We start from the raw sequence: 14,810 nt of genomic DNA, 5'->3' as shown, positions 1-14,810 counted from the left end.
GTGCTGCTGGAGACCTGGAAGTTTGCAAGCATTCTGGAGACCCCACCACGGCAGCCATGAACCCGAGAGTGGACTTCCCAAGAAAGAAGCTTGCCCAGGAGGGACCCAGATAGGCCTCGCGAAGACCCAGGTGGTAAGGATTGGCTTCCCCAGGGTACTCTGCACTTCCACAGGGACAGTTACTAAAAGTGGAACCCAGGCCACAAGCAGACCTCTGGAGGGGATGGCTACCGGGCTGTCGCTCCTGGGAAGCTGGAGAGCTCAGTGGTGACCCCTAGCCAGCTCAGTGACAATCGCTGTTGGCGAGGACGGGGACACGAGGCCACAGAGCCCGTCTGCGAGGAGACCTCAGAGAGCCACCCCACTACCAATAGGCACACAGACTCAACGTGAAACTTCAGCAGGTTGTGCAAGCTCATTAATTTGCCTCAGTCTTCTCTTTTCCAGTTTATAACATCTCACTTATTGTCCAGTAAAAAAGATGCAAAATGTTGGGTGCATCCATGCATGTCTAGGAATACGCACATATTGTATTTTAATTGCAAATGTAAAACCTTCTGACATCTAACAATTAGGGAAGGACAGTTTGATATGAAGTACTCTAAGATGTATAATTCTCTACTTTCTTGTATAGAAAATAATTCAGAAGTATACTTTCTTAAGTATGGCCAAGTAGAGTTCCTTTAAGAAGGTGTTTTCATCAACAGTTGATAATGTTTAATTATTAGCACATAACTAGAATATCTGTATCTGTATCTCTCCTAAGAGAGTTAAAACTTCTATTCCAATCAGATTTTTAAATGTTGATTAGCTTAATTACACTCTTGATTTTCAGTAATGTAACAAAATTGTATTTCTACAAAATAAAAATTGTTTAAATCTTCCCAAACATCTGAGTCTGAAACAGTTTCATCATTTCTATTTAATCTTCTAGCTCTTGTACTTGATTCATATCTATTTTACATGGACAAAATTATAATTTTCCAAACAAAATAGCACAATGCTATTTCACAGTTGGTGTTGTCATGAATAAAGTCTATTCCAACAGATTTCACAAACCTCTGCAAAATCCTATAAACCATGATGGCTGCATTCATCCTTTAAGAAAAAGCAAAGAAATCCCCTTTAGTTACTAAAAGCAGAGTACTTGAAGCATCAGAAACAAACAAATTTAGACTCACATGCCTGTGAGCCTCTAGCCACACACAATCACATTAATCCACAAAAAAGAATGGCACTTTGGGTTTTCCATAAACAGCTCTTCACAGAAAAATTCTAGTCTTTCCTAAACCCCCTTACTTTAATTGTAGATAGGAATTTCCAAACTATGATGCAGTGGGGAAAAAAACACAGAAATTTGAATATACAACATGGGAATTCAGACACCAGGGCTTTCACTTCCTCCCATGGGACGTTTCCTCAGCCATCAACTTGACTTCCTGCTCTCCCGGCCTCATCACTTACCTTAAACCCCTTCTTTTCCATCAATGAGAATATGTATTTAGACTAATCCCCCTTTTCTCCTGCTCCCACACCCACCCACCCACCCACCCACCCACATATACCCAAAACTATCTCACAAATGCTATACTTTGGTGTAGTTTCCCTACCTGTCAAATAGCAGAAGAAAGGAATGGGGAATATCTTTATCTCTCTTAACGTTTAAATAGTTTTATCCAAACTTTAACATATATTACATTTTATATGTATATGTTATATATATCATATAATGTTATGATTAATGTTACATAACATACATTATAATATAAAGTATAATATATATTATGTTTAATATATAATTGTATATATATAACATTATCTATATTTCACATATTTTATGGATATATATTATTGATATGATAATATATTCAATTTTATCTTATAATCCACTATTTTTTGTCAAAGTTCTATGGGGTAGTGTTCACTCTATAACCCAATAGAGACATAATAAAGCTTAAGCCCCTAGAAATATGGAGATGTATGCCAAAGTGTACCAACTTTCAGTTAAAAGAAGATTGAGTTCTGAGAATCTAAGTGTAATATGGTGACTATAGTTAAAAATCTAGCCTAGTTGAAATCTCTGTCATTCTTTGACTTGTAGAAACATCACCCCAATGTCTGCCTTCATTTTCACATGGTGTACTCTGTGTGTGTATATATGTGTCTGTATTAAAATTTCCCCTTTTTACAGGACCCCAGTCATATTAGAGTAGGGCCCATCCTAATGACCTCCTCTTAACTAATCTGCAATAACCCTATTTTCAAATAAGTTCTGAGGTAGTGCGGGTAGGACTTCACAATGAGTTAGGTATGAAGTTAATATATGAACTCAACATAGGAGTTTGGTGGAGGAAGGGGATAGAATTCAGCTGATAGCAGGGTGGGAGTATCAATCATTCCCTAGCCATTGCTAGAGCCTTTCAAGGCAGCTATTCAACTCAACTATTTCGAGGAGAGAAAAAAAAAAGTGAGGCATTAAGTACAAATCTTCTGTGGCTGTGGTTATTTAGGTGCAGAGTTGACCAGCCACCTGGGATCAGCATGGAGCCAAGTGAGCTGATAACTCTCATCCTAGAGTTTTCAACCCATAGTACCTCCTCTACCCCAATTGTGACAACCAAAAATGTCTCCAGGCATCTCCAAGGTTTCCTGGGAGACAAATCAGCAAGCTATTGAGAACCACTGTCCAAAGGAAACTGACAAAATTCTCAAAAAGAAAAATCAGTTAAAACTTATATTCCTGGAGTTTAAAGAGTTTTGGTTTGGGAACAAAATTAAGCATGAGGCTGAAGCTAAATACAAGAGTTCCATGTCTAGCTAAGATCTATAAAAAAAGAAAAGGTACAATTAGGATAAGCTATAATGGAAAAAGTTGAGAAACTTAGTGAAGCCAGATATTATCCTTGAGAAGTTAACTTTCATATACGTTGTGTTTGTTGTAAAAGGTTTTTCTATCTTATGTTTCTGCATCAATTAATATATCTTAGTCCATGTAGAAGGTACATTTCTTATGACTGACATCTGTTTTGACTGATGAAACTTTTATTAAATGTTTTATATTTAATATAAAATTGCAACTATTATTAAATATTTTCAAACTGGCCTTGCACACACACGTGTCTATGTGTATGTGTATGTGTGCATTTTTTTTACACTATCCAGAATTCAGTGAAGAAATTGCCTTACTGATAAGGCGTCTTGTAAATGAAAATTAGGAGCAAGAGTAATTAATACAAATAAAGAAGCCGGGTAAAGAATAAGTGAACTAGGGCAGCCAGGTGGCTCAGTTGGCTAAGGAGCCAACTCCTGATTTCAACTCAGGTCATGATCTCAGGGTCCTGGAATTCAGCCCACCTCCTGGCTCCACACTCAGTGGGGAATCTGTTTGAGGATTCTCTATCTCTCTTTCCTGCTGTCTCTCCACCCCCACCCCTAGTTTGTGCACATGTGCACACATGCTCTCTCTTTCTCTCTCTCTCTCAAATAAGTAAATAATCTTAAAAAAAAAGAATAACTGAACTAACCCACACACTCTCAAGGAGTAACAAATGTTATAATTTTGTACATATTTTATAGAGCCATGATGGACAATTCAAGTTGGAAAAGAGAACATACAATAGGATCCCTTTTATAGAATTTCTGCAGGAAAAAAAATACCTATGACATCCATAAAACTTCTCAGAGGACGAGATAATGGATGACTTTCACAGTGACTAGAGTTTAATTCTGGGAAATGATGTAAAACATCTACCTCAAAATTATCCCACCCTTGAGACATGAGAACTGGGTATTTATACTGAAACTCCCAAGAGTCGTGCTCGCAGTTTACTCCTGAAGTTGGGAGGTTTTCATTCTCTAGTGATAGTAACTCTGGCTTGTAATGCACATGGTAGAGTCGGCTTCTATGGCTCTGGAGAAAACCCTCAGGCACATAAAAGTTGATACTGGCAGATGGAAGGGAGCTGAGCACACTGAAATGGCTATCCCGTAAGATGTAGTGGGCATGGACAGCGTCTGTTACAGTTGCACACAAATATCAAAAGTAAATCAAACCAATTTTTATTGCTATTTAGCTTTATTTGACTGTTTATTGCAAATGTATTATCATCAGAGGCACAGAAAAATTATCTTTATCAAATATAACAATAAAAATTTATGAAGTTATTGATTGACTCAGGAACCTGTCAGAACACTTGAGAGGCTTATTAAAAATTAGTCTCAATTAAATGAAATTATTTTAAATGATCAAGGCACTGTTGGGATTTTGAAGTGGATGCAAACCTAAAAATAAAATGAAGTATTGATTTTTTTTTCGTGCGTGTGGTGATTAATGAGCCTGGAGATGTGTCATTAGATGTCTATTGAAGAGGGACAATTTTCCTTGAGCATTTTTTCCTTTGGTTCAGTTTTAGTTGACCAGATTTCATTTTGTTTTTAAAAAATCATTTCTAGTAATATTCAATTCATCTCTGTCAAACTTCTGGAAATTGGACATGGAGTGGGGAGGCAATTTTCTTAAAGGATTCTACATGAAATAATGACTATGGAAGTAAAAATATACTTAGGCAGACATTTCTCTCTTGTTCACCTTCCCGAAGCCACTAAATCAGAATTCTCCAAGGCTAAATTTTAGGGGTCTACTGTTCTCACTGCCTTATTAGGAGAGAAAGTACTTGACATTAACTCCCCCTGCAATGCAAGGTGCAATGCTTTCTAGCCAGTGGATGTTGGGACAGAGACTTGAGTTAGGAGAGCCTACGAGGAAAATGGCCTTGGGGATGGGGCAACCAGGCCTCCTCCTCCTTCCTCTGTCTCTCTCCTTAGGTTTTCATTGAGCCTGCATCCTTTCGTCTCCTTTGCCTAATTGGGTATGTGAAGCCTCCCCACCTCTTGTCTCCCTATAAAGGCTAGAGTCAGTACTTTAGTAGGCCTGAGGAAAGGAGTTTTTATTTCTGTCATCTCATTAGAGAAGGCTTACTCTGCCCCTGAGGCAATAAACAGCCTTTATCCCTTCTACATGGATGACTCTCTATTGCATCTATCTATTCATCTATTTGATATAGTAGAAAGAAGACTGGGCCCCCAGATTACTGTAACTTGGCTCTTACCCTAACTTCTTCAGTGAAATTGAAAACATAATGACCTTGGGTCTCAGTTTCCTAACTTGAATAGTAAAAAAGGGTTAAACACGATGACCTTTTAAACTCTAAAAATGTCTTCAATTTTTAAAAAAGATAAATTTGTGTCAGTCTTGAGAGCTTTAACTTGAGAGATTTGAAGGAGTGAAAAGGGCCTTGGTGAAGCCCTGCTATCCTTCACAACATCCCCCTACCCCTATGATACACCTAAGGAACCATCAGGACTGGAGTCCACCACTTCAACCCATACCAAAAAGCAAGAAGAAAAACTAGGAGCTAAGGTATTTCATGCACGGGGTTTGTAAAGAAGGAGATAACTGTCGCTATTCGCATGACCTCTCTGACAGTCCTTATGGTGTAGTGTGCAAGTATTTTCAGCGAGGATACTGTATTTACGGAGACCGCTGCAGGTATGAACATAGCAAGCCATTGAAACAGGAAGAAGTGACTGCTGCAGATCTAACTGCAAAATCATCTCTTGCTGCTTCCTCAAGTCTCTCATCGGGAGTTGGACCAGTTGTTGAAATGAATACGGGTGAAGCAGAGTCCAGAAATTCAAACTTTGCTACTGTCGGCGCAGGTTCAGAAGACTGGGTGAATGCCATTGAGTTTGTTCCCGGGCAGCCCTACTGTGGCCGTACTGCCCCTTCCTGCACTGAAGCACCCCCACAGGGCTCTGTGACCAAGGAAGAATCTGAGAAAGAACAGACAGCAGTGGAAACCAAGAAGCAGCTTTGCCCCTATGCTGCAGTGGGAGAATGCCGGTATGGGGAGAACTGTGTGTATCTCCACGGAGACTCGTGTGACATGTGTGGGCTGCAGGTCCTCCATCCAATGGATGCCGCCCAGAGATCACAACATATAAAATCTTGCATTGAGGCCCATGAGAAGGACATGGAGCTCTCATTTGCTGTCCAGCGCAGTAAGGACATGGTGTGTGGGATCTGCATGGAGGTGGTCTATGAGAAAGCCAACCCCAGTGAGCGTCGCTTTGGGATTCTCTCCAACTGCAACCACACTTACTGTCTCAAGTGTATTCGCAAGTGGAGGAGTGCTAAGCAATTTGAGAGCAAGATCATAAAGTCCTGCCCCGAATGCCGGATCACATCTAACTTTGTCATTCCAAGTGAGTACTGGGTGGAGGAGAAAGAAGAGAAGCAGAAACTCATTCAGAAATACAAGGAGGCAATGAGCAACAAGGCGTGCAGGTATTTTGATGAAGGACGTGGGAGCTGCCCATTTGGAGGGAACTGTTTTTACAAGCATGCGTACCCTGATGGCCGTAGAGAGGAGCCACAGAGACAGAAAGTGGGAACATCAAGCAGATACCGGGCCCAACGAAGGAACCACTTCTGGGAGCTCATTGAGGAAAGAGAGAACAGCAACCCCTTTGACAACGAAGAAGAGGAGGTTGTCACCTTTGAGCTGGGCGAGATGTTGCTTATGCTTTTGGCTGCAGGTGGGGACGACGACCTGACAGACTCTGAAGACGAGTGGGACTTGTTTCATGATGAGCTGGAAGATTTTTATGACTTGGATCTATAGCAGCTTTGCGTGGCGTGTGAACTGGTCTGCTGAGCCTCAGACAGTAGCTGTCCCCTGTGCTGGTGTGGCAGTGCCCGCGTCTCTCCTAGGCAGGCCTACCAACTCCAGGTGCTGTCGTGATTATTTTTACCCAGGGCCTGTCTTCTCAATCCCTCACCTTCCCCCAAGGAGTGTGTCGTTTTTCTCTGTTTAAAAAAAAGTTACAAAAATAAACCTTAAAGCTAGTTGTTTTTGTAAAAAAAAAAAAAAAAAAAGGAACCATCAGGACTAATCCCATCATGCACCTTTTCCAAGTGTATGGCAGTTTCCACAAGTCACTCAAGATATCTAGGTCATTCCTTAGCACCTAGCCACACCTCCACACATTTCTGTATCTTGCTGAATATAATCCTATCTCCTACCATTCCCCAACTTAGGAAGCCCTCTTGTCTTCATCATCAATGATATCCCTCAAATCTCCACTTCATCTCTAAACAGCTCACTTATTGCCTACTGTACACTCAATAAATACATACTATATGAACGAGTGAATGAAGGAATTTAACTGAATGAGGTCTCAAACTCAGAGGGCCCTTGAACTATTGAGATCCTACAGAATCTGAGAACTGAAAAAAGGCAGCCTGTACAACACCAATGCCTCATCGTTGGAATTGTGGCCCTCCTACACACTCTGAAGTTTAGGATTTAATTATTAGTGTCACAAGCACTGCTGTGAACATGCCATTGGATGATGAAATGTAGACGGAATTTTCCAGATAAGGAAATTGTTACCTATGAAGTCCACCAAACCTCTTGACTAGATCCAACCTAGCTGGAATCTTTTCTTGTTTGTATGGTAATTGTGAAGTTTGGCCATGCAACAGAGCTTAATTTCCCAAAGCCTAACTTTCTACTAAGTTGTTGGTGACTAACAAATCAAATGAAAAATCAGCCAGCCTCTACCTGGGCCAATCTTTACTATGAGAAGGCAGAGCAACACTGATTATCTTTGAAGCAGGCAGCAGATAGGACAAATCCAGTCCAAGTCCTTGACAAGTTGAAAGGTGTCACAGCAACCAAACAGAAGAGGTAAACTGCCTGCCATATCGAACCACACTTGCTTCTGAAGCTTTTGATCAAGGCCCTAGTGGGTTCCTCTGAAAGACCTTAGTCCTCTATACAGGGTCTCATAAGGTTGCAGTCAAGTTAGAGACCAGCTGTGTTCTAAACTGGAGGCTTGATTGCCAGAAAAAAATGCTCTTAAATTCATTTGGGTTGTTAGCAGAATTTAGTTCCTGGGGGTTGTATAACTGAAATCCCTGCTTATTGGCTGGCTATGCAGTAAGGGTCCCTCTCAGTTCCTAGAGGCTGCCTACAGCTTCTTGCCATATGGCCCACTCTGTAGACCCTCTCAATGACATGAAAACTTACTTCTTCAAAGCCAAAAACAAAAACTAAAAGAAGACTCAGGGGTCCGGGGTGGCTCAGTCGGCGGGGCATCTGCCTTTGGCTTAGGTCAGGATCCCATGGTCCTGGGACCAAGCCCTGCATTGTTGAGCTCTCTGCTCAGTGGGGAGCCCCCTTCTCCCTCTCCCTCTGCCCCTCCCCTCAGCCTGTGTACACACACTCTCTCTCAAATAAATAAATAAAATCTTAAAAAAAGAAGACTTTTCCTTCAATCTGCCAAAGATGAATCCTATTTAATGCAATCTCATCTTATCATTTTTACCATATTCCATTGGCTAGAATCAGGTTACGGGGTCTATCCACACTCAAGAGAAGGAGAATAAATAAAGACATGGATAGCAGGAGAAAAAATTATTGGTATGGGAGCTCACCTAAGGTCTGCCAGCCAGAGACACATTAGACTTTTTGTCAGCGATGTGATATTACTGAATTAAGTGGAATAACATATTTAAGATACCAAAGAGGACATAACCCAAGAATTTTCAACTAGCAAAATTTAGTTTTCGAAATAAAAGTTACAAACCACTAACAATATGTAAGAATTAAGAGGATATGTCAATGTGCTCATTCTGAGAAATCTCAGGGGAAAATATTTAGACAATCAAAATTAGTAGAGTAGAATTGTGATGATTATTAAATATACACTTATTTCTAGATTAAGACTAAGTGAGAGTTAAAATATAATGAAGAGACTTCTGGTTCCCAGTCCAGCATGTAAGGAGCTTGAAAGTCATCACTCTGGTCACGTGCGAAACACTGAACAAAATGAAAAGTAAACAACTTATCTTATATCCACCAAAGAAGTGATATCACAGGGAAAACTGCTGTCCCCCAAAACTGAAGTATAAAAGGGGAGATACACAGAGTCACATTTACAAGAATAGAAAGCCCCAGGCAAGAAACTCTGTGGGAACCAGGGCCAGGGTAGGAAACCTGAACTTCAATTCTTGAGTCACTGAGGGCTCAGAGTGGACAAATTTGAGAGTTAAAAAAATTAGGGGCTTCCAGTCAGAGAGGCCACCATACTGTTGTGAGTTTTACCTCTAGGAGCTCAACCAAGTTCTCACCATGAATATCAGGGAAAAATCCCCTTGCACTTCTAGCAGGAGGAAGGTAAAAGGAACCATTCTGAAATACTCCAGGGCATTCTGTTCTTAAAATGGTCTGTCCTCTGGAGAAGCTATTACCAGAGCCTAAACTATTGGGGCTTTATTGAAGCCTAATCTACCTGACAAAAGGAAACCAACCATGCCAGCTCACTTGAGCCATCCTGTCCCATCTAAAAGGGAGAAAAACTGAGAAGCAGATGGGAAGTTCACATTTCAGAGGAACAGGCTCAAAAAAGACTGAGACCTAATCATAGGACTATACAGTACTTCCCCTTCCCCTAATGTAACCACCACATTAGCAAAGACCTATTTATGGCACTTACTTTTACCCAGTGTATCATGTACAGTGATCAGTAAAGAATTACAAAGTATATTAAAAGGAAAATAAACACAGCTTGAAGAAAGAGGGCAAGCATCACAACCAGACTCACCTGGCAGGTATGCTGGAAATACCAGATCGAGAATTTAAAACAACTATAATTAATATGGTCAGGGCTCTAATGAATAAAGTAGACAGACAATGTAAGCAGAGAGATGAAATTCTAAGAAAGAATCAAAAAGAAATGCTACAGATCAAAAATACTATAACAGAAATGAAGACTGTCTTCAATAGGCCCATTAGCAGACTGGATGTGGCTAAGGAAAGAATCTCTGAGCTTGAGGGTATTTCAATAGAAATTTCCAAAATGGGAAAGCAAGGAGAAAAATGACTGAAAAAAAACAAAAGGGAGAAGAATAGCCAAGAACCGTGGGAGAGCTACAGGAGGTGTAATACACCCTTAATGGGAATACCAGGAGAGGAAACAGAGCAAGAAAGAACAATAACTGAGAATTTCCCCAAATTAATGTCAGACACCAAACAACAGATCCAGAAAGCTCTTAGAGCTCAAAGCAAGAGGGACACCTGAGCAGTTCAGTGGCGTGATCCTTCAGGTCCTGGGATCAAGTCCCACATCAGGCTCTCTGCATGGAATGCGCATCTCCCTCTGCCTATGTCTCCCTCTCTCTGCGTCTCTCATGAAAAATAAATAAAATCTTTTTAAAAAAGAACTCAAAGCAAGATAAATGCCCCCAAAGGACTATACCTAGGTATGTTATATTCAAATGGTCAACAACAACAAAAAAAAAGGTAAAGAAATAATCCTCAGATGGTGACCGCATGTATCATGGTGAGCACTGAGTAAGGTAAAGAGTTGTTGAATCATTGTGATCTTTGATCACAATCAAAGAGTTGTGAATCATACAACAAGAGTTGTGTATCATTGTGTATATCTGAAATTAGCATAACACTTTATGTCGATTATGCTGCAGTGGGGGAGGAAGGGGGAGGTACAGGGGAAGGAGGAGGAAAAAGAAATAATCCCAATGGAAGCTGGAGAGAAAAAAAAATACCTTACCTAAAGAGGAGCAAAGATACAAAGTACATTGACTTCTCCTCAGAAACTAGGCAAGCAAGAAGAAAGTGGAGTGAAATATTTAAAGTGCTGAGAGAAACAACAAAACAAACCTAGAATTCTGTACCCTTTGACATTACCTTTTAAAAGAAGGAAAAATAGAGACTTTCTCAGAGGGAACCTGTGGCCCATAGACCTGCCTTGCAGTAAACGTTAAAAGAAGTTCTTCAGAGAAGGCAAATGATATAGGTCAGAAACTTGAGTCTACAGAAAGAAAAGAAAAGCATCAGAGAAGGAATAAGTCAAGGTTGAATAAAAACTTCTATTTTTGGTTGTTTTCAATTGATCTAACGGATAACATTTTATTCAAAATAGTAATAGCAGGGGCACCTGGGTGGCTCAGTTGGTCAAGCACCTGCTCCTGGTTTCAGCTCAGGTCATGATCTCAGGGTCCTGAGATCGAGCTCCATTTCTGGCTCTGAACTCAGCCAGGAGACTGCTTGAGGATTCTCTCCCTCTCTCTCTCCACCCTAATACTGTCTTTAAAATAAAGACATAAATCTTTTTAAGAAATAGTAATAGCAAAAATGTATTTGATTATGTATGTATGTGTATACAAACATGCATAAGAGAAAGGGACAATAGCAGTGATTAAAGACATGGAAAGAATTCCGATTATTTTGTAATTAGAAAGTAGTTGTAGTACCCATGAAGCAGTACAGTGCTACTTGAAAATGGACTTGGGATCCCTGGGTGGCTCAGTGGTTGAGCATCTGCCTTTGGCCCAGGGCGTGACCCTGGGTTCCTGGGATCAAGTCCCACATCAGGCTACCCATGGGGAGCCTGCTTCTCCCTCTGCCTGTGTCTCTGCCTCTCTTTCTGTGTCTCTCAGGAATGAATGAATGAATGAATGAATAAACAAACAAACAAACAAAAAGAAAATGGACTTGGATTAGTTGTAAATGTATACCACAAATGCTAGAGCAACCACTAAAAAGACATTTAAAAAAAAAAAGTATAGTTGGGACACCTGGGCGGCTCAGTGGTTGAGCATTTGCGTTTGGCTCAGGGTGTGACCCCGGGGTCTGGGATCAAATCCTGCATCAGGCTCCTTGCAGGGGAGCCTGCTTCTCCCTCTGCCTTGTCTCTGCCTCTCTCTCTGTGTGTCTCTCATGAATAAATAAAATATTTAATATACAACAGAGTTTAAGTAAAAATCCTATAATCCTGTAAGTATCAGTATGAATTCTGGAGGTATTTTATACGTTGATAGATTACACAGACACACACACACACACACACACACACACAGAATGGCATTATTGCCACTTTGAAGCCACTAATGAATGCATTAGTCCAGGGATCAGCAAGCTCTTCTGTAATAATAATAAATTATTATGTAAAATAAATAATAAATATTGTAGGCTTTTCAGGGCACACGGCCACAGTCACAACTACTGAGTTGTGTTTATTAGAGAAAAAGCAGCCACGGACCATGTGTACACAAATGCATTCCTGATAAAACTTTATTTCCAGATGCAAGAGTTGGACCCGATTTGGCCCACAGAGGTTTGCTGACCTCTGAATTAGGCAGTGAACGTGAACGGCTGTTAACATCACAAAATGACAGTCCAGACAGTATCTGCCCTGATGAAAGAAAGCAACACCACCTACAGTCTCCTCAGGTTTGGGGGCCCCGCTGCCAAACTACAAGAGACACACGTTAAACAGCAAATAGAAGAAATGCCGGGTCACCTACACAAGTCCCTTAGCAGACACCATAAAGATAAGGTTGGAGACGGGAATTTGGGATATATATTCAATTATTTTAAAAGGGTAAGACTCTAAACAATCAGAATAGTGACTGATTTTTTTTTTTAAAAAAAAGGAAAAAAGTTCCTGAGGCCTTGGTAGTACTTTGAAATCTGTATTGTCTCCTTCAGCATAGAGAACCAGGAAGCATTCGTCTCTTTGTTAAAGCAGCTGAGCAGCAAACCTCCTGCGGGCCCGGCACCACCTGCAAGGTGAACGTTGTCTCTGCAACCAAGGCAGTGGGGGAGGTCGTCCTTGGTGGCCTCACGATTTCCCTTTCAAGACTCTCCGTTTCATTATCTCCATCCTACCCATCGAATCCTGCCTTGCCTCCTGCTCGCCTCGGATGATAAGTCTTTGTGAGGTTTTGGATCTCTAAATAATACTTCTATTAAGTACGCGTAAGGAACTTTGGAGAAGGAAAACCCTAGGTGACGTAAAGAAATGGTGGCGTTCCCACTATTGTGATAGTGAGGGTGGCTGACTAATGTACCGTCTAAACAGAGACACTTTCACAGTGAAAGCTAATCATGCCAGGACAACAGGGATCCAACGGAATTATCTCAGGCAGACGGGCAAGCATGGCCACTCCAGTCAAGGTGGAAATGTTTTGGGACTGGGAGGAGCTGCTTATGGTCTAAATCATAGAAACGCATAGAAAACACAGCTGTGGCCTCCTCCTGCAGTTGGCTCGGCCTCAGTGTCAGGGGCCTCCGTGCACCCGGCGGGGACATAGCATTGCTTCCAACAGACCCCTTCCCCCTCAGATAACCACCTCCGGGTAACTGAGGTGCACCCCTTCCACGAGCACGGTGGAGGTCTTTTTTAAATGACCACCAAACCCTACAGCACAAGGTTCTGGATGATGTCTCCAACGCCTCTAAGCCATCCCATGTATAAAAAAGCAAGTTTCTGCAAGCTGCAGCGTGAATGCACCGAGAGTCAGGACATCTGGCACACGACTGGTCACTGGGTAGATACTGGGCGAAATGTTTTTTCTGTTGTCTAATTCTGTTCATCTCCCCGTAAAACAAGTGGTTTCCACCAGAGGCTTTCCGACTATACCTTCGCTTCGTCCCTCGTGTTCTGAGTGTCACGTGCGCGCAGTATGCACACGAAGTCGTGCACACCCTTTGTGAAGGAAGTGGACTTCAGTCAAGATGAGTGTGTCCAAAGCAAAGAAGAATGGAAAACTGATCATCTCAGAAGCTGTTTTCGGACACGTGGCATCACAGAACTCAGCTGGTCTAGCAGACCTGAGTCCACCTACCTTCTTTTTACGTATTTCTACAGGAAAGGCTCCCATATCACCGTTCCACGACTTGAAATCCTGAGAGCCAGAAAGTTCTCACCCTCTTCCATTTATCTCTTCCGAAACTAGGGTATTGTTGGAAGCTCAAAAAGGGACGAGCAGACGAGAACGGGAGTTTTGAACATCTCTTTGAGGTTAGCTCGTCGCCTCAATCATACAGTCGCTCCCCTCCCTTCTTCGTTTTCCAGTGCCGAGGGCTGCGGTGATGTCCCTAGAGGCTGTGGTGGGGAAGTACTAATCGGCTCTTTTCCTGTAACAACACCCCAAGGTAAGCGACAACTGACTCTTGGGGAGGTTATCGGTATGATGCAGAGAGTTCTGGGTTGCAGGATAAATAGGTGTAAGATGCATTGATCCAAATCCGCAGCCCGCACTCACCAAGTTCTGGGAAATCTCGCAGACAGCCATCTCTGCCTTGGGAGGTGACAGGAGTCTAAGCCAGACAGACGAGTGAGACCCGGCAATCTGATGAGACCGAGTGACAAATGCAGAATGAGAAACTGAAGTGAAGCTTAGCGTCTAACAGTGACTCCAAAACCAAAGAGTGACCCAGAACAGCCTTCCCCGAAGACCCAGGAAAGTTCGTGAGGGCTACGACAGGAGCTTGGTCCCCAATAGCATCTCCGCTGCTGGGGCAGAGATACAGGGATTCACACTACCTGGCAAGCAGGATGGGTTCCAAACTGCTCAGCAGCTTGTCCCGGGGGGGGGGGGGGGCGCCCAGGCAAGGCTAGAGTCCCCTGAGATCTCCCACGGGAGCATCCTTGCCTGTGTTGGGGGAACGGGAGGAAAATAAGAGCCACATTGTTTAGGGGCCTCTTTCCTATACCCTTCCCCCTCTCGTTCCTTTAAATTTAATCTAATGAAGGTAGAAGAACATCGTAAAAAACGTTTTTTCCCCAGTGTGCACAAGCTCCGCTTGTAGTGCTTACCACGTCATATCCCGACTCGCAGTTTGCCCGTCTCCTTGTGGTAGCCTGGTGATGTGCGTGGTCCAAGTGACCTCTCTGAACCCCCGTCCTTCACAATATGACTTTGCAACTCTTCCCTTAAA

At 42.1% G+C, this 14,810-nt stretch overlaps 1 protein-coding gene across 1 annotated transcript; it reads left to right on the top strand.

The window, feature by feature from the left end:
• The first annotated feature begins 5,423 nt into the window (after positions 1-5,423).
• On the top strand, positions 5,424-6,908 carry LOC129504370 (E3 ubiquitin-protein ligase makorin-1). The gene has a single exon (XM_055317024.1). It carries the CDS (start codon positions 5,427-5,429, stop codon positions 6,681-6,683), a length of 1,257 nt encoding a protein of 418 aa, XP_055172999.1. The 5' UTR covers positions 5,424-5,426; the 3' UTR covers positions 6,684-6,908.
• Positions 6,909-14,810: the final 7,902 nt, after the last annotated feature.

Source organism: Nyctereutes procyonoides, unplaced genomic scaffold (assembly GCF_905146905.1).
Source record: "Nyctereutes procyonoides isolate TBG_1078 unplaced genomic scaffold, NYPRO_anot_genome, whole genome shotgun sequence".
NCBI lineage: Eukaryota > Metazoa > Chordata > Mammalia > Carnivora > Canidae > Nyctereutes > Nyctereutes procyonoides.
This window is presented reverse-complemented; position numbering and strand designations above follow the sequence as displayed.